Source organism: Oryzias latipes (assembly GCF_053564925.1).
Source record: "Oryzias latipes strain Hd-rR chromosome 1 unlocalized genomic scaffold, Olatipes_Hd-rR_3.1 chr1_Y".
Lineage (NCBI taxonomy): Eukaryota > Metazoa > Chordata > Actinopteri > Beloniformes > Adrianichthyidae > Oryzias > Oryzias latipes.
The window spans coordinates 1,371,631-1,398,399 of record NW_027616335.1 but is presented as its reverse complement, the minus strand read 5'-3'; the positions used below and the strand labels follow the sequence as shown (position 1 = coordinate 1,398,399).

The following is a 26,769-nucleotide window of genomic DNA, read 5'->3' as shown; positions in this document are numbered from 1 at the left end:
ACTTTATAAAGCAGGAACACACAAAGACGGTATTATTCAGTAAAACTCTGAGTCTGACTCCTCCTTCAGTTCCTCACATTGGTTCTTACACACACACACACACACACACACACACACACACACACACACACACACACACACACACACACACACATATATATGTGCACAACGCTCCAATTTAAGAAAATGATGTATAGTCTAGGTGGAAGGGGTGGGGGATTACCATAAACTGAAGGAAAAGAAGGGGGGTAATTTGCAGAACACACAGAGCTGGGCTCCAAAGAATCTTTTGAAAAGAATATGTTTTTGGAGTCATCATAGATGACTCTAGATAGAGGAGAGGGAGAAACTGGAATTAGAAGTGGTCCTTCTTTATATGAAATGTTTAGTATGGAGTCATCAAAACCACAAAAGAATGTACAAAACTTCCTTAAGAGATGCATGATTCCTATAGTGACAAATAAGCCACAACGATGAATTGCATTGTGATGCAGAAAACATATTTTTCTTGTGTTTGAGAGACTTTTTTACATGAACATTCAGAAAACCTTGAAGGCTTTTGAGACTTCAGGCATGAGGCTCACAGTCCACCATTTCCAAGTTTTCATGGAGAACGGATCTTTACATTAACTGGTCTGGTAATTATGCTTAACAAAAACACCAATAACTGTCCTCTCAGCTTACATGTGGTTGCAATTTAAAACTGTTCTTGCTTGCCTTTGCTTTTCAAGGAAGCAAGGAGTAAGTTTTCAGGATGATAGCCAATCTAGGCCCTCTATATCAATGAATGATTTTAGAATCATTGATGATTTTTAAATATTACAGTTTCCAGTCATAAACTACAACGGCCATTAAGGCCAAAATACAAAAAAATACTTACATTTACAAGCAGTCGTAAAAGTAAAGTTGTAATATTATGAGGAAAAAATAGTCAAACATTTTGGAGAAATTATAAGACAATATTTACAAGAATGAAGTCATAACATTATGGGAAAAGAGTGGTAATTTAACAAGGAAAGAGACATTTTTCAAAAATGTAGTTGGGTGTGTGCTGTTTTTTCAAGTGGCACTTCAGGTTAAAGAGAAGCAAATTGACACAAGACAACAATCATGACAGAAACTTTGTCCTACAAAGATGAAAATCAGGCGTATGAGCGTCAACGTGAGGTCACTTGAAAAAAAAGTATTTAAATATTTTAACACAAGTAGTCACGTTTAACCTTTGTGCTATCTTAGATGACCCCACCCTTACTTTGACGTGTTCTCCCTACCACGACAAAGGTGGATAAAGGTGGAAAGATTTCATGTAATCCATGGACACCAGTGAGGTTCACAAATCATTGAAGAAAAAAGGTTCAGAGCACTGTCTAGTGGGTCTAGATGACCCAACTTCCAAGGTTAAAGTGCCTAGGATAGCACAAGGGTTACACAGAAGAACAATATTGGGAAAGATAAATACTGTTAGCGCATGTCTTTTGAATTACACATACTTTGCATTTAAACATTACACACAGTAATTTTGTGTGATATTGTAGTTTTTATTTTGTGAAGATGTCCAAACACAGGAGCGTTTTTTATATATATGAAAATCCATGATAAAACTAAGTTGCAATTGCTTTTTGTCAGAGAACAGTCCCTTTCTTTTGTTATTAGTACTCCTCTGGTAATAAAAGAACAAGAAACATGTTAGGCGGACGTTTTATTACAGATCTGCAACCTCTCCACAAGCTCCAACATTGTTGGTGTACATCAGACCTCTGTTGTCAAATCTACAACACTCTTACTAACAGTCAGGTGAGATTGAAAAGTCTGTTTGTTAGCCGTCTCGAAAACTTTGCCGAAAAAGATGTGCTGAATGAAATGCGACACTTTGAAGAAACAAGGATAAACTCCTGGGCTCCTAATAAAGATTACAGAGCAAAACTGAGCTGCCAGTTAACTCGTTAGTGTTTAGAGGAACAGTTCAACATTTTTGGACGATGCCTTTCTTTGGTAAAAAACAAAAGAAAACACTGGCTTAAATTCATTTTACACCTTGTATTTGGTTTGTAGAAAATACAAATCCTTTAAAACTTTATTTGAGATACAATCATCTGACCTGAAAGTGAGTCTTTTATTTTTTTCCCCAAAATGTCAAACCATCCTCTAAACATCTACCTGATAAGTGCGTCTGATAAATCAAAAATAATGAAAAACTATGTTACAAATATTCACCAAAAAAAGCTATCTCTAAAAAATACTAGTGACATGTTATAAAACAAGGATTAGTAAAAATATATAAAACTTTCAAAAGCTTTGAAAGTGTAAAAAATGTTGTGTCACCATGACGATGTAAGCTGACGATGTTGTTGTACATATAAATCCAATCCTCTACATGTAATTCTGAATATGCAGAAGCAATTGGTTAAGTTCAGCATGAAAAGTTACAGAAGCAAGTGTGGTTGAGAGAAAACATCAAAGCTTGGCAGCTGGTGAAAATTGGAGGGAAGAGATGCCGTCATCACTCATCCAGAATCCTACTGTACGTCATGTTTTGGTCTTAACATGAATCCAGAACAGATACTGGAAAAAATAAGAATCATTTATTTGTGTGGCTGTCAATAGATATTTTGCTATAATAGAGTGAGGCAGTGATGATAGATTACCAGAGAGATCACATCAGTTCCAGTTCTCCTGACCACTGTGGGGGGAAAAAAACAAAGAAATTTGACTTAATCCAAAAATAATCTTTTAAATTTTAAACCACACGAAAGTTATTTATCACTTCATTGATAGACTGACTCAAGAAGCTTAAGCATTTTTTGTTATTTCACTCTCCTGTCATGAAAAAAGCTGTGAATGTTGATTTGCTGTCTTCAAATAAAAAAAACTGTCAAAATCTGAACTTTGCTAAAAATATGAGACATGTTCTAGGTCAGAAAAATGTTTATTCAATTTTTTTAAACACCTGTTAAACATTTGTCTTTTCAGGAGCTGCACATCCCTACAGATGATCCTTCTCTATCTATTTTATCCCTAAATAACCATTCATATCATATTTGATACAGGCAGTTCTCAGACCATTATCCCATTAAAATGATCCAAACTTTCCTTAATAACCAATTGTAGGGCTCTAGAGTGCGATCAATTTGGTCGCACATGCGACGGGATTTTTCAAATGTGTGCCTAGAAAAACAACCATAGTCGCACTGCTGCGGCCAGCCGTTCTGTGAAAAAAGGAAAAAGCATAATCTCTGCAACTCTGAAAGTCTCACAAATTTAAAGGTAGGGAGAAGCCAAAAGGATAAGGAAGCATATCGGGTTTGGCAAAACATTGTTGTGACAACAGCTTAACAAATCACCCGACGTATAATAATAATAATGCATAATAATAATAGATAATGATACCTATAACTCGTAAAAAACAAGAGATGTTTTCCCCTGTCAATTCTTTGATGTATTGGGCTTTTTTAAGGTCTCCCAGTCCTTTAAATTTATAAAAGTGGCGTCAGGAACTTCTAATGCTCCTCTATGAATAATCCAGCTTTATATTTCAGTCAGTCTATCAAATGCAACTTTAACAAACCGGTTCTGAAACAAATACAAGGATCATCACAGATGAAGTGAAATGATAGAGGAACAGCACAGTCAGATTAGTTGACTATTACAGGTGAATTCAGTTTGTTTATTCTTGGTAATGATAGAATGTCAGATGAGATTGACTGAGGATGAAAAAGAAAAAAAAAGGAGAATGAGATGTTAGTTTCAGCAGCAACAGGGTGATCTGAAGATGCTTTGACTCCTAGTGGTTCTTGAATGAGTTAGCAAGATGTCAGAAGAGGGTTAATGGATGGTTGTCTCTTCTCGCCCATACCTCTGTAAGGCGGACCGATCCTGTGAGTCACCATTCGCTTGGAGGTGCAGAGGCCCGAGAGAACCAAGTCAGAGTGTCATAAGGAGAACTAAACGTACACACATAGGGGCAAGTCTTTGGAATTTGTGGAAAAATATGAAACTTTAACCTTCCGCCTGTTTGAAGGCAAAAAGTTCCCCCCGGGAGCTGATAACCCAGAATGCAAGTGAAGGGGGTTAGGTAGACACGGCTCGTACCTGACCTCATTGACGTTCCCGCGGATATCAAACACTTGACCACGATTACCTGTATTATCCAAACTGCAACACAAGATTGAGGAAGGACATGAAAAAAGTGATGGGAGAGCTCCCGCCCCTCCCCAAAAAAACAAGTGGAGCGATCCATTAAGAGCTTATGAAAGAATTGATGTTGAAAAATAACTGAAGAATCCAGGCGAGAGAAAAGGGAAAATGAAGGAATCCAAATCATCCCATCCCAAAAGAGTGCCTTTATTTCTTTAAGGCAACAAGGTGCATGAATAGCAGACAAACTTTACAGAGCAACAAGCCATGGGTAAGAGTAGCTGAAGAGGAAATGACATGAGGATAACGCATGTGGATAATTGACGACCAAGAGAAGGAATGATAACAGAGAGGTAAAAAAAAAAGCATCATTAATTCCACTACAGTCTATGACAACAGACTTTGTCTTTGTACTTACTCTTCAAACACGTCCTCAGTGTCCATTCGTCTGTAGTACTTGGCCAGTTTAATGGAGAAGATGATGCTGGGGATCAGAAGGATGCAGCAGCCTCCCAGACCAAACCAGAAGGTGTTCTGTAAAACAAGAAAACATCAGATTATGACATAAAACGAGAACAGATTACTACAGGAGGATAACTGTTTTTTGGAACAATTGGAAATAAGTAGTAACATGAGATTAAATATTACCAATGAGCATAAAATATCCACTCAGAATTAGCCAATTTAAATGTATGATGCTTTAAAGTCCAAACAAAAGAATTGTTCTGTCCTGTTTCCTTGTTTTTTTTTTCCTTTTTACCGTTGTTGTTTTTTTATCATTGTGACATTATAACAGCTCTATAGATTGCCTCCATTGATGACCAGCTTTGTTTTTTGAGTGAAGGTTATCGTATAGCAAATCATCACACCCCTCCCATCAAATGATGTTACCCTATCAATGTAGCAATGAGCATTGTTGTCAATGTCTTCGCCACATTTTGACCCTTAAAATCCACTTCCTGATCTTAGTTTTCCTCGACATGTTCAGTGCTTGTAGACGGTTAGTAGGGCTCATTTCAGATAAAGTTTCCAACATTTGTAAGCATTCTTAGCTGACCGCAATCTGCTTTCAAACAACATTATATTCCCCTTTATATAGGATGTACCAGAACTAAAGCAATAAAAAAACGAGTTGCTGAATGACCTCCATTGTTGTTGTTTTTTTAAGTCGTCGCAACTAACAAACTGCTCAACTTCACTGAGTGGAAATGCCCCTTAAAATTAACTTGACCGTACCGTACCACTCTGTATCGTACTGTACCGGACCATACAGCTCAGTAGAAACGGGACTCTACGGGCACTTACATCTCATGTGCACACCCCCTGTGTGTAGTATTTGCGCACAATCAGTAAGGAGCCAGTACATGCAATGACTAGAGTGTAGCGTAAAGACACCATATGACAGCATCACCCATACACCATAAGTGTGTGTAACTTCCATTATCTTTACAAATACTTTACAAAACATTTACCACATGTTACAACCGTATGTTACATATTCACAATGGCCCTTGAGGTGGGCGTATGACAAACCTGCAATCCCCTTAAGATGGCAGCCGCTTCTGTCTACAACCCTCTACTGCAGGGGTGGGCAATCATTTTAACTCGCGGGCCTCATTGGGTTCTAAAATTCAATAGAAATGCCGGACCACGAGCAGATGCGTGGAGTGAGAATGATATAACATGGAATGTAGATGAAAACATTTATATTGAAAATTATATTCTAAACCACAATTTTCTAGAGTTTTTAGTTTAAAACTTTTGTTCCCATTTTAAATCTCATTTTTTTAAGTCGTTTGCTACCTTCAAGGAGTTGTAAAGTGCTATATGAATAAAGTTTCATTCATTCATGATCCTTTTAAAAAAATTAATAACATAATTTATGAAATAAAACAATGACCAAGTAACACTCTATGCTTTTCAAAGACAAAAATTCAGGAAAAATATACTGATACATAAAAAAAATAAAATAAAATAAATCATCGATCCTCTCCCGTCATAATCCTAAAGACTTTGAGGGCTGCAGCACAACTCCTCACTGCCTAAATACACTTTTCTCACAGAAACATGAACATTTTCACCGTTTTCACTTGTTTAAATCCTCAAACCTTCCTAGAAATTAGGTCCAGGATCTTAGAATGAAAACAAAGATCTGATCGATCACAGATTTCTGTAGATCTGAAGAGCTCCGCGTTTCTGCACAGGAGAAACGGCTCGTAAGGAGATTTATTGACAGGGTCTCCAGCCACTCAGGACACAGAACAAGGTGCACGGTTTAAAAAAAGCCACATAATTGCTTTAAAAGAATGAGCTAAACCTGGAAAGATGAACTGTGATGTAGAAAGGAAAGACTGTCTTCTGTTCTGTTTGACAGAGATTTTTAGAGGGTTTCAGATCACATTTTGATCGTGTGGTCAGATTAAAAAAAAACAAAAAAACATGGGTCTCTGATTTTGTGGGCCGGACCAAACATGGAGGCGGGCCAGATCCAGGCCGCGGGCCGTAGTTTGCCCACCTCTGCTCTACTGCGACAGGACAACCCAAAAACCTGCAGCATCTGTATGGGTCAACCCCCAGTACAGGTACATGTGACTGAGGCCTTAGCTTAAGTTTGGAGATGGTACTAGGGCTCACTCCAGACAGTGCTGCAGCTAAATTTTGAGCAACTCCAATTTGAAGTTGGTCTCTCATATATTCTCTGTTCCACATTAGTAAAATGTGACAGGATTATTTTTGACACCTACTGAGCACTGTAGCAGGGCTCATGTTTACAGGGGCTGGTATCAGAATTTGTCAAGATTTATTAAGAACAGTGACATGAGAAGGCTGGCACTGACAAAAAAAGACATGGCCTTTTTTTATGGGCGTAAACCACAAACTCAGCTTCACAAAACATTTTTGTGCTAAGTTAAAACTCATAAGAAACTCATACTAAACTGACTCAACTCACAATGAAGCCTTACAGATGTGTCTATAATTAGGAATCCACTAACATAGATGTCAGACATCAGTGGGGTTCCAAGTGGAAACAGAGTATTTTTTGTTCAGATGACACACATCCAGTCTTAAAAAAACACCATGAATGCAAGTAAGAAATTTCAGAACATCCTGTTCCTGAATGTATAGGTAACTAACTCAAGTCCATAAACTCCACGGCCCCCACCAACTGTCAAAGAGCCATTTATATTTGCAGTAACCAGCAGCACTTATAAAGGATCTGTGTACTGTGCACACAGCTGCAAAGTGAACAAGTTCACCTCAATAGCCACCATGCTGGTCAGTGAAGCACAGAGAATAAATAAGGACACTGAATTCTTACCACTGAGTCCACTATGAAGCTGCAGCCAACTATCTCCATGCTGTCCACCATGTTGCTGATGGGCTTGCACTGAGCAACCTCTGATGTTAGCTAGGAAAAAAACACAGATGCACATTTCTGAATGCCCTAAAATATTTGTGGGAATGTGCTAACACTGACTGAGAAGCTGTGGATCCTAACAGGAAAACCTCTAAATCTGCTGTAATTGACTAAAACCAACACAGCTAGTTCAAGTCTGCTTATTAAGGCACACATCGGATAATTCACTTCTGTCTTTAAACTGTTCCTTTGTGCAGTTGTGTATTTCCAACTCAATTAACCAAAACAAAGACTTATGATCCTCTGGAAATTGAAAAACTTATGATCATATACTCACAGAGCTTTTAACCCATCCTGTGTACTGTTTGAAATATCCCTCTAAGCTTTGCATGAAGTTTTTTGTTTCCTAGAAACCAAACAAAAGAGAAAAATGGTTATTGGGGACGATAAAATGAGTGATTTGCAGGCATTTTTCTTTTTATTTTATAGAATAAATTCTATATTTCCTTTTATTTTCCTTTTGCACATGTTCTATAAATCAAGTGAGAAAACATGAAAAACAAGCAACATTTAAATAAAAAAAACTTTCAATCTAAAGAAATCTTTAAAAACAAGAAATGCATGCAAAAAAACACAGCATCTCTGCCTCTTAATGCCCTCTAAATATAACTTCACAGCTTTGACTAGCTTTGCATCTAAATGGAAATGTGGATAAAATTGTTTTGGTTTTTTTACAATTTTTTCTTGTAATGCGTTGAACACATTTTTTAAGTTTAGAATGACTGTAAAACCACACATCTGTTTAGAAAGTTAACTTCAGATGTCATTCATCACAGTCTTTTACCTGCTTAACCACAAAGGAAGCATTATGAACGATGAGAAACTCTGCTGCATCAATGGCGCTCAGGATATTTGTCACTTTAACCTAAACAAAAAATAAAAAGTATTTGATTTTAGTTTTGTTCAGCAGGTTGACTGAATATTAAGTCTTTTAATGGTTAGTGTAGCTCACTGGCAGGTCGTCTGAAGTCTTCTGCAGCAGCTTGATGCTCTGGCTCAGGGTGCTCTGCAGGAGACACAAAAAGCACATGCTGTTAGAAGGTTGAGAAGTTTCACTTTGTACACTATTCCACAAATAGTTTTTCCAAACTTGCACCATATGGAAAACACCACAGCAACCCAACTAAACCACCATCACAGTGCCACTGACAGCCTCTTACCCGCGCTCTGACATATTTCTGTCATCATTTTTTGAAAGAAAAGAACAAAAAAAGAAAAGTGTTGAACAAAAAGAAAACAGGAACATTCTTTGCACCCAAAAAATAAGTACATCATTCTGAAATGGTAATTTATCATGTAGTATTATTGGCTGTGGAGTCATTTTGTATGTGACAGGATCTAGTCTGTATTTACTCCTGAGATTGTAAATGTGAAGTGAAAGTTTTCCTGTTGATTTTTGATGTTGTGGGATGAGTAATTACCATTGCTTGCTCCAAAAGCACCACCTGTTCTCTGTGAATGGTTCTGATGCTGCTGGCATGTCCTTTCAGTGCATTCTCCAGAGCTCCACGTGGCTACAAACACAAAGAGTGGACAAAAAAGTGAAAATGTAAGACAAAACAGAAAATAATACACAACTGATGACTCAATTGCTTGTAAATCCTTGATAAGTTAGGCAGAGTTGCAGAGTGCTTACATCAAAATACATGTTTACAGAACTACCATACACAAAAATATTTGCAATGTGAGGGGAAAAAATGCAAAAAATGTAAACATAATTAGGCCTTAATGATTTGTTTTTATAATTTTGCTTTGATATGAAAGAATATTTTGACTTTACATGACAGTAAATAGAGTGTTTTAAAGGCAATTACCTCGTACAGCTAAAGTGCTATAAAATCTATGTGTATGTGATTACAGTTAAAGAGCAGTTTGTTCAGACGAGTCATAAACTCAAATTAAATTCTCTTAAGGGAGGGTTAACTATACTCTGACACATTACAAAAAATTATAAAAAGTCTTAGTGTACTTATTTCAACAAATGTCTATTCAAAAACAGTCAAAGAAACACAAATCTATTCTGCTTTAGCAAAAATAAAATCAATTCTCTTCACCGTTTGTGTTGAAACTAAAAGATAAAATTTGAAGATATGTTAGAATTACACATTTAGAAAACCCCTTTTTAGAAATGTAGCTAAAAAGAGTTTTATTTCATAATTTTCTGTAATAACATTATCCTGTCAGATCCCTTAAATATACATTTCCAATAACAGACTTTCTAAGACATACATCAGTAAAAAAAAAAATTCAACTATTTTTAAAGTGGAACATTTTCCTTAAACAAATGGTTTTTGTTTTTCTTTTGATAGATTGCGATGAAGGACTCACCAACTGGTCAGCCTGATCCTCCAGATCAGCGCAGAAAGACAACAGATCCACAAGAGTAACTCCTTTATTAACCTAAAAAGACAATAATACTTAGGTTTATAAAGCAGTCAACACAACAAAAAGGGGCTTTTACAACAAAAATATTGCTAATAATCATTAAAAGTGTCACAAGCATTGTTGACTTTGTAAAATAAAAAACAGACGTTTACACATTATTTTTTTCTAAAAAAAAAACATATAAAAGTATTTAAAAATACCAAATTTTGATTTTGTTTTAGACTTCATCACCTCAGAAAGGAAAGCGGCATAGTCAATCTGTCCTATTCCAGAGTTGGCAAAGTTCATCAGATTGTCTCTGCCTGCCTGCTCCAGCAGGGTGATATCTTTTAGGTCCACTTTCACACTTTCAAACAGTTTGGCCAGATCCTTGTTGTACTATTAGGAAACACAAAATAAAAGGGGTAATACGCCTTTTTTTTTTAAGTTGACGTAGCATCAAGTGAGCTGAAGTGATGCCTACCACTGTTCTGTTGAGGAATGAGTTGATGTTGAACATGGTCTCCAGCTGCAGAGCGTGATACAGACCGTTGTTCTCATAGCACTCCCTGTTAGACAAAAATCTCACATTTTACTTCCACATGTTCTGAATATTTAAATCCTTATAGGACTTTAGATAATTATGAAAAATTTGCATTTTGATCTAAACTGCTTTACTTTTTTTAAATGTCAAATGTGAAATTGTATTCGAATGGGCAAGAAATTCTTTAATTGACTTTATATTTGGTGTAATTTCTAGGCTTTTTAGAACTACTAAACATGATTAGATGTACCTGTAAACACTACCCAAAGTCAAGTCAATGTTTGGATTTTGGAAGAGCATCCCAGGAAGAAAATTCTTCTTTTCAGGATGAACCAGGAATGGCGTGTCTATGATCTGCAGACATACAGGTAAACAGCTCTTTTATTTTGCACTTGCAATGGTAATATGTTTAGATACATTTTTATAAAAGAATCTTAGAGAAAGGATGGGAGAATATGAAAAAAGAGCTTGTCTTTCATACCTTGAAAAGCTGTCTGTTGGCCAGAGGTTCACATATTAGCTTCTCCGTGTTTCCACTGACAGCAAACAGGGTTGTTACGATAGCCATCAGTGCCCAGGAAAAGATGAAGGAGAAGCCTACCCCACTGAAACAGATAACTTTGCTTTAAAAATGTCTTATATTTCAGTCTTCAACAATATCATCCCATCTAATGCCAAAATAAACACCAAGGGTATGAAAAATACTGACATCTGAAACTACTGTGACTCTCTCAGTGCAATATCAAAGCCCAAAATATGACCATACTATACATGAACAACAAAAGCTGATAGTTTGATTGTGGAATCTAAAGAAAAGTGTGGTGCTGTTTGCCTTTTTGTTAACAGTTTTAATTTAAATGGAAAAACAACCTGAATATTTTTGTGAAGCTAAGTGTATATACTATCTAACTAACCACTCCCACTGACTTTAGTTATGTTAAATTTATGTTAACTTGGTGTTTTTTCTTCTTCAGTTCCTGTGTTTCTTCTTTCCTTAGCTACTGTTTACAGCATGTTTCAATGATCAGTGATCACTGGATTACTAGTACTGGTTTCCTGTCAGGTCCTCCTGCTATCTTTTCGTTTCTTTTCTCATTTCAGATTTGTCAATTTAGTTCCTGCTCTTGTTATTTTATCTATCAATTTGCATTAAAAAATGGTTTAGGTTTTTCCCCCAACTCCATCTAATCTGCTGCTTATACCTTTGCTCACCCACGGTCCTTGATTAATTCTTACAAAAATTGATCTTAAAACTCCAAATGAATTAGAGCTTTTTCGGTATCCATGAAATAACCATGTTATAAAAAACAAAAACAATCATAATAGTTGTTGAAGATTATAAAGATCTGTGAAAATTATCTTGAAATGTAGCTCTTGCACAGAGTAACTTAGAATAATCCTAGATTAATATCAACTTTAAACAAATTAAAAAAGGTCAAAGAGGAATGAGGATGATTAATCAAAACATGGTTATATTTCAAAAGACCTTTTACATCTACTCATGTCATGTTTTTATGTTAACTCCACACAAAAGAAAGAGCGGCAATATTTAAAAAAATCAATCACATGTTATCCGCCCAGTATCAGTGCAGGAACACGTCTATTATCAAAATGATCATGCAAGGTGTGCTTAAGGAGAAAAAAAGAAACCTGGAACAACAGTTGATTGCATTGCAATAATTTAAAAATGAACTGACAAGAATCTCCCCGGGTAATGAAAAAGGGGTGATGTTAGGGTGACCTACGCCATCAGCAGATTTCCTCCAGTGTTTGACAGGCAGCCGCGCGTTGTTGGGGTGGCCTGCTTATCGTAGCCGCAGGAGCCGCAAAGCAGGCCGAGAATGTTGAAGGCCAGGATCAAAACAATCGTGCAGAGCACTGCTACACAGGCAATCCACCTGCAGCAACAGACACGCTGATGACTGAACGCTAAAAAAACACTGACTTAAATCTACTCAGAAAGATTTAAGATGTGACATGTGGATCGTCCTGGCTAGAACAATCACACATGACAAAATAAACAGCAACCTCACCACATTTCTGAGTAGTTTATTATTTATAGACACAAACCTGTAAAAATCCATTTGGTCAATCTGTGGGTAAAATGCCTCAATGCTCCGGTGTCTTTCATTAAGGAAGTTAGTGAAATTGGCAAGTGAGGCTTCCACTGGGAACATCTTGGAGAAGCCGTTGATCTCTGCACCAATCTTGTCTAGCATGCCTTTTACTCCTACAAACACACAAAAAAGTCATATTACATACGACACAAGACCAGTGGTGGGCCGTCAGGGCCTTCTCTGAAGGCCTAAAAAAAATATCTGAATCATGTGTTAATTATATTTTGTCCATGCTTGCTCATTAAATCGTTCCAAATGGTCTGTCCATTCCCTTTTATTGTGTTTATGATTGTTATGCTGCTTCCAGAAAAATTAATTTTCATATACTGTAGGAGCATTTAACCAATTGCATTTCAGCTGTCCTTTGTTGCCAGGCAGGATAAGGGTCTTCAGCAAGAGTTGTGAAGGTCTTGTAATGCAAAATCTAATGTTGGACATTAATTTTTTTCAACCAATCTAGCAGGCTTAGGCAATGTCACAGTGTTCAGACCTTCTGATTGGACAGAAGTTTCAGGGAGCCACATGCAGCCTTGTCCAGTTTGACACAGACCCGTGGAGCACTTTTGAAACCGTCTCAGTTAAAAACAGAGCTGACTGTAATGTTTTTCTTGGAGGATTTTGCAGGAAAATCTTCCACTGATCTCCTTGACTTCCTTCACCAGAAAAATCTGAGTGAGAGCATGAACCAGCTATGCACATTAGTGTGTTTGGCGCTGACCATCCCCATGTCCACTGTCTGTCGAGCGGACATTTTCGGCTCTAAAGTGAATTAAAAGCTACGCAGAAACACAACTGGACAGATTCGGCTCTCAGCACTGGCCTTGATGGAATAGAAAAGGACTTCTTGACGGAACTGAAGACCATAATCTACATGACAGGTTGATCAAACTGTTTTTGAGGAAAGAGAAGAGGATGGATTTTGTCTTCAACTAATCAGATGTTTTGATGAGTGAAATGATAAATATCGTAATAAATAAAATTCCAAATGTATGTGGTTGTTTTAAGTGTTCTGTGCTGGTTGTAGTTGCACAGCGAGAGTTGTTTACTATTTTGTTTATTTTGTTTATTTAGAGGCATTCAGACGTAGCCCTACTGAAGGCCCAGGTGTGTAATGCATGGTCCACCACTGCGCAAGACAGTAATAAAAGTACATGTTTTTATTAGAGTGATTGTACAAGAGGTCCTATGAGCAAAAAATATGAGATGAGATCAAAATCGTACTTACGTGGCAAAGCTGAGTTTCATCAAACACAAGAAGGCATGTGAGAAACAAAAAGGTATATGAGAGATCCTTCAATCAACACATTATCTGATCTTATTTACAAGGTAGAGCTGAATAAAACACACCAGGGAGCTTTCATACCTGTGACAATGTTTCTGGTTTGTTCTTTGACCAGCTTTGGAGTGTCATTAAAAGAGGCATAACCCTACATGAGAAAACATGCAGAGAAAAGGGGAGGAAACTGATGGTGAATTATACAAACATTAGTGGAATGAAGAGCAAAATGAGCTGCAAATAGACACCAACCCTTTGAACGATGTTGCTGAGGTCTATTCTCAAAACAGTGTTGATATTGGCCAAAGCATGACCAACATTAGGAAGCTGGGAGAAAAGACACAATGCCAAAAAAAGCAAAACACGTTGATATTAAAAACCATGTTTCCATGAAGTTAAATCTCTTTAATAAGTTCTGCTTGACCGTTTCTCATTACCTTGGAGTAGTCGGCATTGATTCCCAGCTGAGGCAGAGTGGAACGGATGGTGTTACAGGTGGGTGACACGGCTCCGTTGGTGCATGCGGGGTCAGACAGAGTGTTGGACAGAGAAGCACGCTCCTCAGACAGACTCGCCTGAAGTTTCCCTATTCCTTCCTGAAGAATTTCCAAAGAGGAGCTGACATTCTCCAGGGCCTCTTTGGTCTCCCGCATGGCTACAAACATGAATCAATTCAAGAATATTTTAGGACAAACATGTTTAGTCAAGCCGTGAACATTTTAAACTCACAAAAAAAAGGACTGATAAAAAGAGTGAAACACCAACACAGGCTTACAATTCACAAAGGAAACCATGACAAAGGATGGAATTGAAAACATCAATATTTGTTTCCACTAACACAAAGTCTTGAGAACGACACCAATGAATCCAAATCAGCTAAGTTTACCTTTGATGGCATTCTCAATTTTTGCTTAAAATGAAAGGAAATGTGAGAAAATCACAGAAGAAAAGAGGATGTGAGGATGACAAAAAAAGAATAAAAAGTTGTAAAGAAAGGATTGTGATTGGTAAAAACAATTAGGAAAACTCAAACAACATGTATTAACAACCTTTGCAAGTTTTTCTGCTGGGGGACCAAATACGGTAGAAACAAATCAGTTATTAACAACTGATGGAAATGAAAGTGTTATATGATCTAAAAAAGTGTTTTACTTTTGCTTAAAGCTCTCATCATTTAACAGTTGGCTTGTAATTCACAGAATGTACAGAAACTTCTTTTGACACTCCAACAAATAAAATCATGATTACCTCCTGCCATTCGCAGAGCACCGTCCAGTGCAGGAACCACTTCTTTTTCCAGATGGATGTGGATCCTACCTCCAAGTAAAGGTCCAATGTCTGCAAGGCAGCACAGACAGAGCTTCATGACAACTTGTGTAAGACCGTGAACGTGTCAAATAGGAGGTGAAAGAAGACTGCATGGCTTACTGTCAAGGTCTGACATGACTTTGTTCTTTGCTGTAGTGTACTGGGCTGTCAGGTATTCGATTTGCTGCAGCAGGAAACACAGTAAAATCAGAGTCTGCCCTCCTTTCCATGATTTACATGTAGATTTGTGTTTGTGGAAGAACCTACCGCAGGAGTGTTGTTAGCAAATGTCTTCAAGTCTCTCATGTTGGTGTTAATGAGTCGCCGAGTGTTTCGGATTTGAGAGCTGATATTGTGATTGGCAGCATATGCGACAAACACCCCCAGGCTAAAAAAACGCAGTAAGCGGTTAGGGTCAGGGGTTAAGAGGGATTAGGAGATGTCAGTTAGCCAGCAGGGGGCCTCAGTGACACATAGGAAAGACTTCTGCACTGTTCGGGTTCAAATGTTGGAGAACTCACTTGGGTTTAGTAGCCAGGATGAGGTTACTTACAGTTACTTTATAGGACAAATACGAACAGTTAGGAAGAATAGGCCAGTGTTTCTGTAACACCAACTTCCTTTCCCATAGTTCACATGCTTTTTTTCATTTCTGTTAAAACACTGATATCATCAAAAGATGAAAATATTCACTATGATTCTTCAAAAACTTTTGGGCAATATTTTTAATTAAGGTGGCTAAAAACACGAAATACAAGATTCAAGCTAAAAATTAAAATCCTGACCTTAGTCACAAGAGCCAAACTCTTATGCAAAATTGTTGGAAATAAAAGAAAGATGAGCAAAAATGAAAAGTACAGCAACATAACTAAACCTACCTTAGGGAGGCTTAATGTGTGGATTTTGTCTGTATGACCATTCATGTTTGTAATATGAAAGAACTCATTCAGGCAGAGGGGCTTTTCCCCGCCTATCAGTGATATCAATAACATCTAACTGTCCTGCACCCTCTGGATCTAGTTTCTGAGCAACTACGTCCTTCACATTTGCAGATACACATACGCACAGATCTGGATTGTTTATTCGAGGGTGGATTTCAGCAAAAATTCAACAAGGAAAAATGTTGCTTTCAAATTTATTTTGATGTTTACGTGTTGCTTTAGTTTAATAACAAAATAACAGAAAACTATTTTATACAGAAAACCAAAAAAATCTTACATAAATTAACCAATAAACTGGAAAAGCTTTGGTAAATATTCCACATTTTTTTTCTTAAGGGTTTAACCAACTGTATTTGTTAATGTGGGCTCAAATTAATGCAAACATTAGGTTGCAATACATTTTAGTCCACTAATACTAAGTTAAAAATATTTTCCAAATGTCCTTAGTTGCAATCCCAGTATGACATAACAGGGTCCCCAAATCCTCCCAATGCCACTCAAATATTTCCTGATAATAAACAATAACTGTATTAGGAGAGCTACAAATAATCTTAATAAAGAAGAGGATGACAACTCACATGATGAAGATGGTGGTGGCGATAAGAGAGGCGGTGAAGAAACCTCTGTGGCAGTCTGCGTTTTTCCTCTGCCTCTGATGCATCTCACCTCCGCAGTTATCACAGCATCGACACATGCAGAAACACGTGGCTATGATGGGAGTCAGGACCACAAACACGATGCCAATGCTCGTACAAAGTAGGAATCCAGCTTCATAGTGGATCCACTGCAGAGTAAACCAACAGTCAGGCGGTCATTACGATACTCTGTGCTCCTGGATGGGATTGTGATGAAATGTGCAACGTGTCGGTCAAAATGTCAGTTTTGAGGAAGTTTACCTGTAGCAACAGCACAACGTTTTCTGGCTGGAAGACCAAACACAGACACAAAAAGCAGGGTGAGTGCAACAATAACAAAAAAATCCATGAGAATTATTGCTTTGAACATTATTACAAATAAAAATTCACTATTATTTCTGTGACAGAATTTATAATATTTAAGAGTTGAACTATTTATACTTTAATATAAATAAGACTACCAAAAATGTTTGTAAACTGGTGCTGCATTGGTGAATTAAATTCATTTTCCCTTACAAAAAAATGCATCCACCAAGCTGGTGCAAATTTGAAGCCAGGTCCTGCCTAAAGCCCTTTTTTCTTTCTTTTTTGTTGTGGGAGAACCAACCCCATGCTTCTGCTGTCTAAACACCAACTTTAGAACACGTTCTTAACATACACTAACACTTAGCATTTCTGTTGGTTTGCCAACAACCAGGGGTGGGATAACCAGCCTGAAAGAGGAACATTAAAACACCAAACCCACAGCCTTTTATTTACCAGCACGATGTGGTTTGGCTCTACAAACAGGATTAATTGGAAGCAAATGAGTGTAACCAGCTGAGCACTGGCTCTAGAATAAAAAGCACCAGCTCTTGTTTGATGGAAAGGTGGGTTTTAGAAGAAACATACCTTTCTCCACTCTTCCATTTTAATTCCTCCCATGTTCTGCTGAATGACTCTGACAATAAGATCTGCATGAAAAAAAAATTTGGAAAAAAAAATGTACACAGGCATGATATCATGTACAAGTATTTAAGCTGCGTATGCTTCATCACAAGTGTTTCACAAACAGGTGCTGGGATGGTATTTCCTCCAAAATCTAAACAGCTGTCCACTTTGACGGACTCGTTTGAACTGTGTGTTCGACAACTGAGGATTTCACTTCGCTTCAGCTGTCACCCTGTTTACTGTATATAGGTCAGCCGACACTAAGCCTACCTGCACAATGACTCATCCAGACTGTTACTCATCAGGAAACTCAGATTACTTCACAGATATAAAAACCATTAGCAGTTGCACACAGTGTTTAATAGCGGGTGCTTGAATTTGCGTGCCACAAAAGTTAAACACAAAATGATGTTCAACTGGCATAACTTTTTTACAAACCTTTTAAAAACAGGACCAAATTTTACTCTTCTATAGTCTTGGACTGCAACATTTTCTGAAAAACAACCTTTTGGAATAAATTTAGATATAGCACAGAGGAGCACGTCATATTCATTTTGTATATACTAAACAGACGGTCTCAAATTTGGTAATCTAACATAAAACCTTTATCCATAACAGCCACGTTTAGAAGTTTAAAGGTCTGGGATATTTGCATTTTACTGCAAAAATGATAAATAGACATTATTCCAAGAATTCTTCATCCAGTAAAGAATTTAAATACAGTAATATAAACAATTTATATATATCAAATTGAACTCTAGTCTCTAAATAGTAAATGTAACCTTAATTAAACTGTTCTGGATAAAAAGGTGCTAGGTATTTAAAGTTAAAAATTTAACCAAAAGAATTCTGGGGAAAAAAAGATAAATATTTGCTGATTTAACTTAAAAAAATCTTAAAATACCACAGTCTAAGCTCGGTGACAAATTATCAAATTATTGAATTGTGTATTGTGTGTCAGAAAACATCCAGAATTTGGTTTCTTTTTTGCAAAAAAGAGAACTTCAAACGAAATTGTCCACACTAAACAAAGGTTAAATTTGCTCATTAGGCAAAAATAATCAATTACACTTCTGACTTGGTATAAGTAGTCTACAGTATGTAGATGTGAAGGAAGGAGCATGGACCAATCTGGCCTCACTAAAAAGTGCTGGGAAATGTGCAGCGTTTAAAGGGGAATGATGAATTGACAACTCAAATGCTTCATATTTTGTTGTTACAAAGCTGCATTGTCTATCGGATATTTCTATTTCAATTCAACAAAAATTTCAAATGCCATGTTGTATTGCTTTTTCGACGTGAATTTTCCATATTTATTATCTTAACAATTCTTTTGTGCTCTTATCATTTTTACCTTTCACTGTTAAAAGCTTGAAGCTGAGTTTAGGCACATTTGACACATGTGAAGGTAAAGGTCTGTTTATTGTGCTGATGCTGGCGCAACTATCACAAACAACAACGAGCGCAACAATCATGTTTAAAGTACTTTATAGAACTTAGCATTAACCTTGGTTTTTTTTCTGGAATTGCACTTTTTTTTCTACACGCAAACAGACACAAAGATATTTCTGTTTACACACTCAGTGACACTCAGGTGACATAAACTACCATCCTGACAATTCCTGGTTCAGGTTTCAGGTAAAGTAGGGTTAAACTTGGGTGTTATGGATGCCTAGCAGAGTTTGTCCAACTCCTAATGTGCTATGGTGCCATTAAGCAAGGTCCTTGACCCCATTGAAGCCTTTCAGAGTCAAAAAGGGCATCTAGAGATGTCTGTAACAATGGGAGTGTGTACTTGTAAAAGAAAGTGTGCTCTATACTGACCCTTTAGTATAAAAAAAGGTTTGAATAAAAAATAAAAAAAATTCCAATATCTGTCTTTTCTTTTTAACTAAGAAGGTATTTTAAGACACACAAGATTGTTCTGACCTACCGATCTCACTCCTTACAAAAGCATAGTTTAGAATTAGACCATAAATGGATAAGGGGCTGCATAATGGCGCAATGGTTAGCGCTCTTGCGTCATAGCGAGAAGGCTCTGGTTCAAAACCCAACCAAGTCCTCTCTGTGTGAGGTTTGTGTGTTCTCCCCGTGCATACATGGGTTTTCTCCTGGCATTCTGGCTTCCTCCCGCAGTCCAAAAACATGCTACATAGGTTAATTGATGTCTCAAAATTTCCCCTAGGAGTGAATGTGAGTGAGGCCCTGCAACAGTTTGGAGACCTGTTCAGGATGGACCCCGCCTTTGCCCAACAGTAGCTCAGTTGGCTCCTGTATCTCCCTGATTAAGCAGGTTTAGAAGATGGATAGACGGATAAATGAATAAGATTAAAATGTAAAGAGATCTTGAACCATAAATGAATACAGTATCCTTTACCTGTGCTTGAAGTGCTAGCACAGGTGTATTAGGATCATAATACATGCCTACTCCCCAATTCAAGTCTTTGTCAGTCTCTGCAACAACAAAACAGAGCAAGGTGACATCGAACTCCATACAAGATGCTAAGAATGGGACAACTGTAACTTTCTGCCCTACATCATGATAACATGAAACTATAGCACTTTTCGCCTATTAATCCACGTAACCAAATCATGTTTTTTTTTAGATAACTACATTTCTTAAGGAGCCGGTTTCAGTTATTGAAAAGAGTGTTACGGATGTTTTTACACCCCATCACTTTTGATCAGAAACTAATTAATGTGGTAGGTACTTTTTCCTAACCGCAGAGAAACCATGTGGCACACAGTTTAAGTTAAAGCAGAATACCACAGATGTAATTCTTTTAGCCACATCCAGACTATAAATTCACTACAGAATTTCCTTAAACTGCTATGAGGTTTGACATCAATGCTTTTTTAACTGGCCAGAAAACTACTCCCCTTACGAATTTCTTTATGACAAGCTGTTAGCTTAGCTATCAACAGGTAGCTCCAATAAAGGAAATCAAAAACAAATAAACAAAAAAAAGAAAAGGAAGAAAGAGAAAGGACTTTTTCTGTGTCCCTGGTGAGCAAAATAAAAAAACAACAGTGATTTGGGGTGTCTTTCATGACCATATGGTTAATCCTCTCAACAACATCCTTAGATCTTAGTGGGAAACGACCACCTTGCACCTCTTGGATTGTTGGTGCTGTACAAAATGGCTGAGGAAAGAGGCTGGCCGTCAGACTGTGCCAGACTTTGACGGTGTAATGACACCTATCCCTGCAGCTTACTCTGCAGATATGCCTTATGAGCATATCTGAGTTGTGTCAATGCCACCTGCTGTTGCTCAACTACTTAGTTAGCTTAACCACTGAGGGGCAGTTAAGCTTAGACAGCTTAGTTCAGTGACCCAGTATAAGAGGTAACTACAGTAAAGGAAAAGAAGAGAGGGAAAATGATAAACATCATAAAATAGTCAAAAATAAAAACTGAGCAATGTGATCTCCTGCATCTAACAGAGCTGCAATTTGATTTATTTACACATGGCTTTCTTTACTAAAAATGTATACATTTCAGTGTATTCAGTGTATATGTGTATGTCAGAATTTTTAAAAGTAGTCTGTGAAAATTAGGTTTCAGAAAAACACATGTAAATAAAAAAATATTTATGAAAAGTTTATTTGGTTTGTTAGTTATTTAAAGTGTTTTAAAAACATGATACCTTTGCAATATGTTATTTCTTTTCACAAAATAAACATTTTACTAAATGCAGTATATTTTTTGGTAATAACAAAAATACACGGCCAACTTCCTTTGGCAGCTACGGCTCAATTTTGCAAAAAGAGATTCTAAAAACACTCTTACTTTATTGTTTAAATATAGACGAGCACAACCCCCTGATCTGCTCTGAGAGATTATTGGTTAAAAGGTGTTGACAGAGCCTTACACAACCCTAGAACCATCTTTACCACCTTTGACTTGAAAAAGCTTTCGCTTTATAAAGTTCAACAGCACAATTATACCACAAAAACAAAGTTTAAAACCACATATTTACATAAACCTATGTTTAGTTTAATATCTGAATCCATCACAAATGATTACTTAACAGACCATTGCTTTGGCCAAAGCAGCACTGTATGTTGTTTTAGGCTTTTACTTTGAAAAATTACTTTTGTGAAGCCATTTGAATACATTTGGGCATATTTGATACTGAATAAACTACAGGTAATACTAAGACAAAATGTGTTTAGGGCCTATAAGGCATACAATGATTCCAGACTTTTTTCCTTTTGTAAAAAAGTTTTGAAGTTGCACTTTAGGAGGAGCAACATCTTTTTCCTTGCTTTAAAAATTGTGCATTCAGTCAGTGAAAAAAGGAAATGTACTGTGTTTTTGTAGTATTTTATAATCTACATTTTATTATTGTGTTTGTATTTTTTTTTAACATGTTTCAGCAGCATACTGTTAGCACTCGCATTGTAATAGCTTTTAAACCATTTGAGGGACTGTAATCTAAGCCACTTGATTCCTGACAAACAACATGTCCACCAACCATCACAATAATTAAAGTTAACAGACAAACACCAGGATATGACCCACTTTGCATGTGTCTGGGCATGTGTTTGCACACTCATGTGTCCCACTATGCCATCTGTAGCACTGGTACCAGCGTTAGCGTTAGCCATGTGAATGCTAATCCTCTAATCTAGCCTTTGTGTATCGAAGGGATAAGACACTGAGTGAAAGAGGCCAAATGCCCCATGGAAGCAAAAGCAACCTTGACTGAGATTTATCAGGGAAGTAGGTGTCAATTTTTTCATTTGCATTTTTATTGACTGTTGACAGACAGTTTGGCTGAAGCCAATAAAAAAAAATTCCATTTCCTTTGTGGAGTTTTGGAAATCTAAAAATCACTTATTGTTCAGTTATTTGGTTTTAGCTGAGATATAACCATCGATTGACTTTTTATCAACGACAGTTTAAGGTACCACCTTCTTCATAGCCCACCTTTTTTGTTGTGGGAATGCATTTGAGCTGTAGTGCCGCCTAAATGCTGGAGTAGGGGTGTAACCATTACTCGACTTAACTAATACATTGATTTATATTCCTACGATTACAACCAGGTCAACCTGTCCGAGGCAAGTTGTTAATCAGATCAAATCTAATCGACCTATAGCATTATAAAATTGCTTCAAAATGAAATAAATCGATTATATCAATATTGGAAAATATCATTTGGATTGAGGCACAATAGGTTTATTTTGCTATAACGTAAAAACTAATAAATGCCATCCCATCCATGTGATGGCAACAAAAAATGATCACTCCTCATTCCAGTCCAATGGAATCCACTTTGAATTTAGCAAAGACATGTGACCATACAGTGAGGTAGAATGTTCTAAAAATGTTCCCTTTGTATTATTTTGATGTAAAAAACAACAGTGGATTGAAGTTTTATGAAACTAAAATGTTAATGGAATTGACATTAATTCTTGTTTACTTATTTCCTTGTACATTTTTTTTATTTACACTTGATTCTGTTGCAAGAAATACAAGGAATCTGGAAACTTCACCTGCGCTGTTCACTACCAGGTATTTATCTCTGAGTCACACTGGTGGAAGTTTTGGCTAAAGATGTCCTGGATTGATTTTAGGTCAGTGAATTAGATCAAATCAGATCATTCAAAATGTACCAACATTGACTGAGAATCATATCATCAACCACAAATTATGACAAGAATTGAATCATTGTTGAAATGAATTGTTACACCCTGGAGTGTGTGGGAGATTTTTGGCAGACTTTTGAGTTTGTGAAAGGAAACTTAGACGTGTTTTTCAAAAGAAATTCTGCCTCTGACTTTGCTACAGTCCCTACCTCCACTCTTTCCTTTCTTGTTTATCTTGAGTAATAAACACTTTTAAATCAATTCATTGTGTGTCTTCTGTTAATGTCACCTAAAACCATTGGCCTACCATCTTGTGCACCAAGAAAGAGTCAAGATTTTTTCTCATAGTAAGGTTATTTTACCTAAAATAAAAAGAAAATATTGCAAGAATTAAGTCAAATAATGTACAAAAAAATGTAGTTACATATAGTAACAATACCAAATCTATTGTTCAAACGTTCTTTCCAGCTCAGCGTTTACCAGAAATGTATAATCCAGCTGTTTTATTCACAAAATTGTGTTTACAGCTGAAGTTGCAAGTCTAAAAAATCCTTTGGACCGTTTTAGCACACTAATAGCTGATTAAATGACCAAAAATGGAAACACGCATCAATGTAGCCCACAATATACACTGAATAATTGTATGTATGATTTAATATTATTGATAAAATTTTAATTATTTTAATTGTAAACACTAGTTTTTGCCCAAAATTCACACTTGAACTGAAACTTGAGGGTCCTGTGATCATGGAGCTGAAGAGCAATCCAGTTGGGAGCACTGTGCAGTAAAGTCCACACATGTCATAGACTTCTATTATAAAATACTGGGTTTAGAAATATTTGCAAAAATGAAACATTTATCTACTAGATTTTGTCATTTGAAATCAAGGTTAAATTTACCTATAAAGTAATAGACTAAAATTCCCAACTGTAAACTGAATAAATAAGGCAATAACTTTACTAATTTGTAGAAATGTGTGACTTTTTAAACAAGGGTAGGAATATTTCCTATGTTTTCCTTTATAGCACTTAGTTGTTAAATATTTGCAGGATAGAAAATTTAGCCTTTGCCTGACAACAGCTGGGTAGGCTCTAGCTACCCTAAAACCCTGAATAGGAATAAGTAGGTAAAGAAAAGACTGGTAGATAGATAATTTATTTAAAAGTAAAACAGCCCCCTTTGTCATTAAGTGAAAGTTGTTTGTCACAATCCAAATAGTCTCATAACCAATGTTTTGCCTATATTTAAGACTATTAGGCTGCAGTTCATATATTATCCCACTGCTGACTACATAGCATGCACTGTCTTCTTTTGCGCTCACAGCTCCACCCTATCCTCCACCATACTCCTGAGACCAGGAAACAGTGTGGTGACTTCTGCAAGCAGGCAAAGCATTCTGTGGCTATGAACAGAACAAAAGTGATTAAATATATGCTTTATTCACAGCACACCATCTGTACCAGCTATTGACTGTAAAAGAAATTGGGACTGAGCGAGTGTCACGTCACCCGAGGAAAAATTGATTATTTCCGGCTCCAATAAAATTAAGCCAATTCGGTCGCCATTTGTCGTAATACGAACACCAACATGTTGGAGTCAGACATTGTCAGTAGGTATTGATCGGTCCGAACAGGTCTAAGTAATTGTTTCTATAGAAACCGCTCTCGCCAATCAAGAGTGGGGTTTTTGGAAGGCCAAACCCCCCACTCGAAAGCGAGCTCGGGAAAATCTGTCAATCAAACATTTTGAACGTTCGACGTGAGGCTGCATACTTTTGTTGAGGCATCTGATTTGCCAGTGCCAGTGCCAGAAAAAAAAATATTAGGATTGGCAAGAACATGTTCAAAACAGCTATAACAACTGAGCAAGAATATTTATTTTGACAATAATAATAAGTAATATTATTTCTATTGAGAAATAATTCTCAATAGAAGTCTATGGAATCTTGGAACCAGCAGGTACTTCTTGTTTGGAGCACGAGGGGGGACGAGTCACTCAGTCCAGTTTTCTTGTACAATCAATATTACCAACCATTGACTGTATAAGAGAACTGGACCAAGCGAGTGTGACTTCCCCCTTAGAAAATAGCTTTCTTTCAGCTCCAACAAAATACGCATACTGCCATTTGGAGCCAGATGACATCAGTAAGTAGTGATTGAGTCGAGTCAGTCTGACTTAATGTTTATGTGGCAACTACTGTTGCCAATCAGGAATGTGCTTGTTCAAAGCAAGCGGGAACCACATGCTTTTATTAAGGCTTCTGATTGGCCAGTTTATACCTTTAATAACTTGCAGTAAAGAAATATCAAGGAAAAAGATAGGATTAGCAAGAATATGTTAAAGGGGGTAGAAAATGCTATTCTTAAACCCTTCATAGTAAACTATGTCTATATATATATACCGTATATATAAATTAGTTATTTTTGCCAGTTTTTTTCCTACCCAGAATTTAAACAACTCTATCTCTGAGGCACCAGCTTTCGCTCCTTGTGGGTAACACCCATTTTCTGAAGTCAACCTAGAGTCGGCCTCAGCAGCGTGTCTGCGTTTCACCCATTGAAAACAAACAACATCTAAACTTTTGCAAAGATGGATGTGCATATTGTGCATTTTTGAAGATCACTGCTGATCACTGCTAGAAGGGACTGTTCCCCTCTTTTTGACATCTCCGCTCCACTTCCTCTCTCCAACTCCATGTCCCACCTGCCCGTCTTGCCACCATGGAGGGCAGAGCTTTCAGTCGCTCCGCCCCCCAATTCTCTTCCTCCAGATATATGCAATACCGACTCGCTGCCACTGTTCAAATCCAAACTCAAGACTCATCTCTTCAAACAGTCATACAGTTAATCCATTCAGTTAACACAACCTCATTTGTCTGTTTTTCTATCCTGTCTTTATGTCTTTATGTCTTTATGTTTACTCATGTTTTACTCTGATAATTTCTTATTGATGTCTTATTCAGTTTTTCTTATTTTTAACCTTGTACAGCGACCTTGGTTGACCTGAAAGGCGCTTGAAATAAAATTTATTATTATTATTATTATTATTACAATGTGAGGACCCACTTGTTTTTGTGGACTGGGAGGGGCTGGTGCTCAAAGCGCAGGTTTTTAGAGGAATGCTCTGAGATGGATCAATATCTAACTTTGGGGTTGTTTTTTGTAAGCAATTAACATTATAATACCCTTCAAAGCTCAAAAAAGTTGATAAATGCCCTTTAAAAAAAATTCCAGAGCAAAAATGATCATTCTGACAAATAGAATGACTGAGTAATAGCTGTTTATTTCTCAATAGAAGTCTGGGATTTTGGCTTCATGGAACCAGCTGGTACTTGCTAGTTGTAACGTGAAGGGGGATGGGTCACTCAGTCCAGTTCCCATTTACAGTCACTGCAGCCAACCTGTGCCAAAAACACAATCAGGCTTTGATATCTCTCTTCTCATCTTTTACTGTTCATGCTCGGGCACAGATGCTGTGTACATCAGTACAGCAGATGGTGGTGGTTACTC

General features: G+C 37.0%; 1 protein-coding gene across 9 annotated transcripts in view; it reads right to left on the bottom strand.

The window, feature by feature from the left end:
* Positions 1 to 1,686: 1,686 nt before the first annotated feature.
* LOC144990471 (prominin-1-A-like) overlaps positions 1,687 to 26,769 on the bottom strand; it is a 32,963-nt gene continuing 7,880 nt past the window's right edge. The window contains exons 2-30 of one of the 9 annotated variants that reach the window (XM_078943951.1): positions 17,629 to 17,690; positions 16,999 to 17,025; positions 16,681 to 16,886; positions 15,429 to 15,549; positions 15,282 to 15,345; positions 15,102 to 15,191; positions 14,740 to 14,763; positions 14,291 to 14,508; positions 14,106 to 14,180; positions 13,941 to 14,004; positions 13,803 to 13,811; positions 12,531 to 12,690; positions 12,206 to 12,358; positions 10,942 to 11,065; positions 10,711 to 10,814; positions 10,401 to 10,485; positions 10,169 to 10,315; positions 9,881 to 9,952; positions 8,974 to 9,066; positions 8,713 to 8,730; positions 8,505 to 8,558; positions 8,337 to 8,417; positions 7,830 to 7,898; positions 7,454 to 7,543; positions 4,553 to 4,668; positions 4,090 to 4,152; positions 3,854 to 3,941; positions 2,646 to 2,680; positions 2,431 to 2,562 (exon numbers count right to left, since the gene is read on the bottom strand). In XM_078943951.1, coding sequence (XP_078800077.1) covers positions 3,881 to 3,941; positions 4,090 to 4,152; positions 4,553 to 4,668; positions 7,454 to 7,543; positions 7,830 to 7,898; positions 8,337 to 8,417; positions 8,505 to 8,558; positions 8,713 to 8,730; positions 8,974 to 9,066; positions 9,881 to 9,952; positions 10,169 to 10,315; positions 10,401 to 10,485; positions 10,711 to 10,814; positions 10,942 to 11,065; positions 12,206 to 12,358; positions 12,531 to 12,690; positions 13,803 to 13,811; positions 13,941 to 14,004; positions 14,106 to 14,180; positions 14,291 to 14,508; positions 14,740 to 14,763; positions 15,102 to 15,191; positions 15,282 to 15,345; positions 15,429 to 15,549; positions 16,681 to 16,886; positions 16,999 to 17,025; positions 17,629 to 17,690 — 2,450 coding nt within the window. In that variant the 3' untranslated portion in view covers positions 2,431 to 2,562; positions 2,646 to 2,680; positions 3,854 to 3,880. Of the gene's footprint in view, positions 2,563 to 2,645; positions 2,681 to 3,853; positions 4,153 to 4,260; positions 4,416 to 4,552; positions 4,669 to 7,453; positions 7,544 to 7,829; positions 7,899 to 8,336; positions 8,418 to 8,504; positions 8,559 to 8,712; positions 8,731 to 8,973; positions 9,067 to 9,880; positions 9,953 to 10,168; positions 10,316 to 10,400; positions 10,486 to 10,710; positions 10,815 to 10,941; positions 11,066 to 12,205; positions 12,359 to 12,530; positions 12,691 to 13,802; positions 13,812 to 13,940; positions 14,005 to 14,105; positions 14,181 to 14,290; positions 14,509 to 14,739; positions 14,764 to 15,101; positions 15,192 to 15,281; positions 15,346 to 15,428; positions 15,550 to 16,680; positions 16,887 to 16,998; positions 17,026 to 17,628; positions 17,691 to 26,769 lie in introns of those variants that run through there. The other 8 variants (XM_078943947.1, XM_078943953.1, XM_078943949.1 and 5 more) reach the window with 8 other exon arrangements.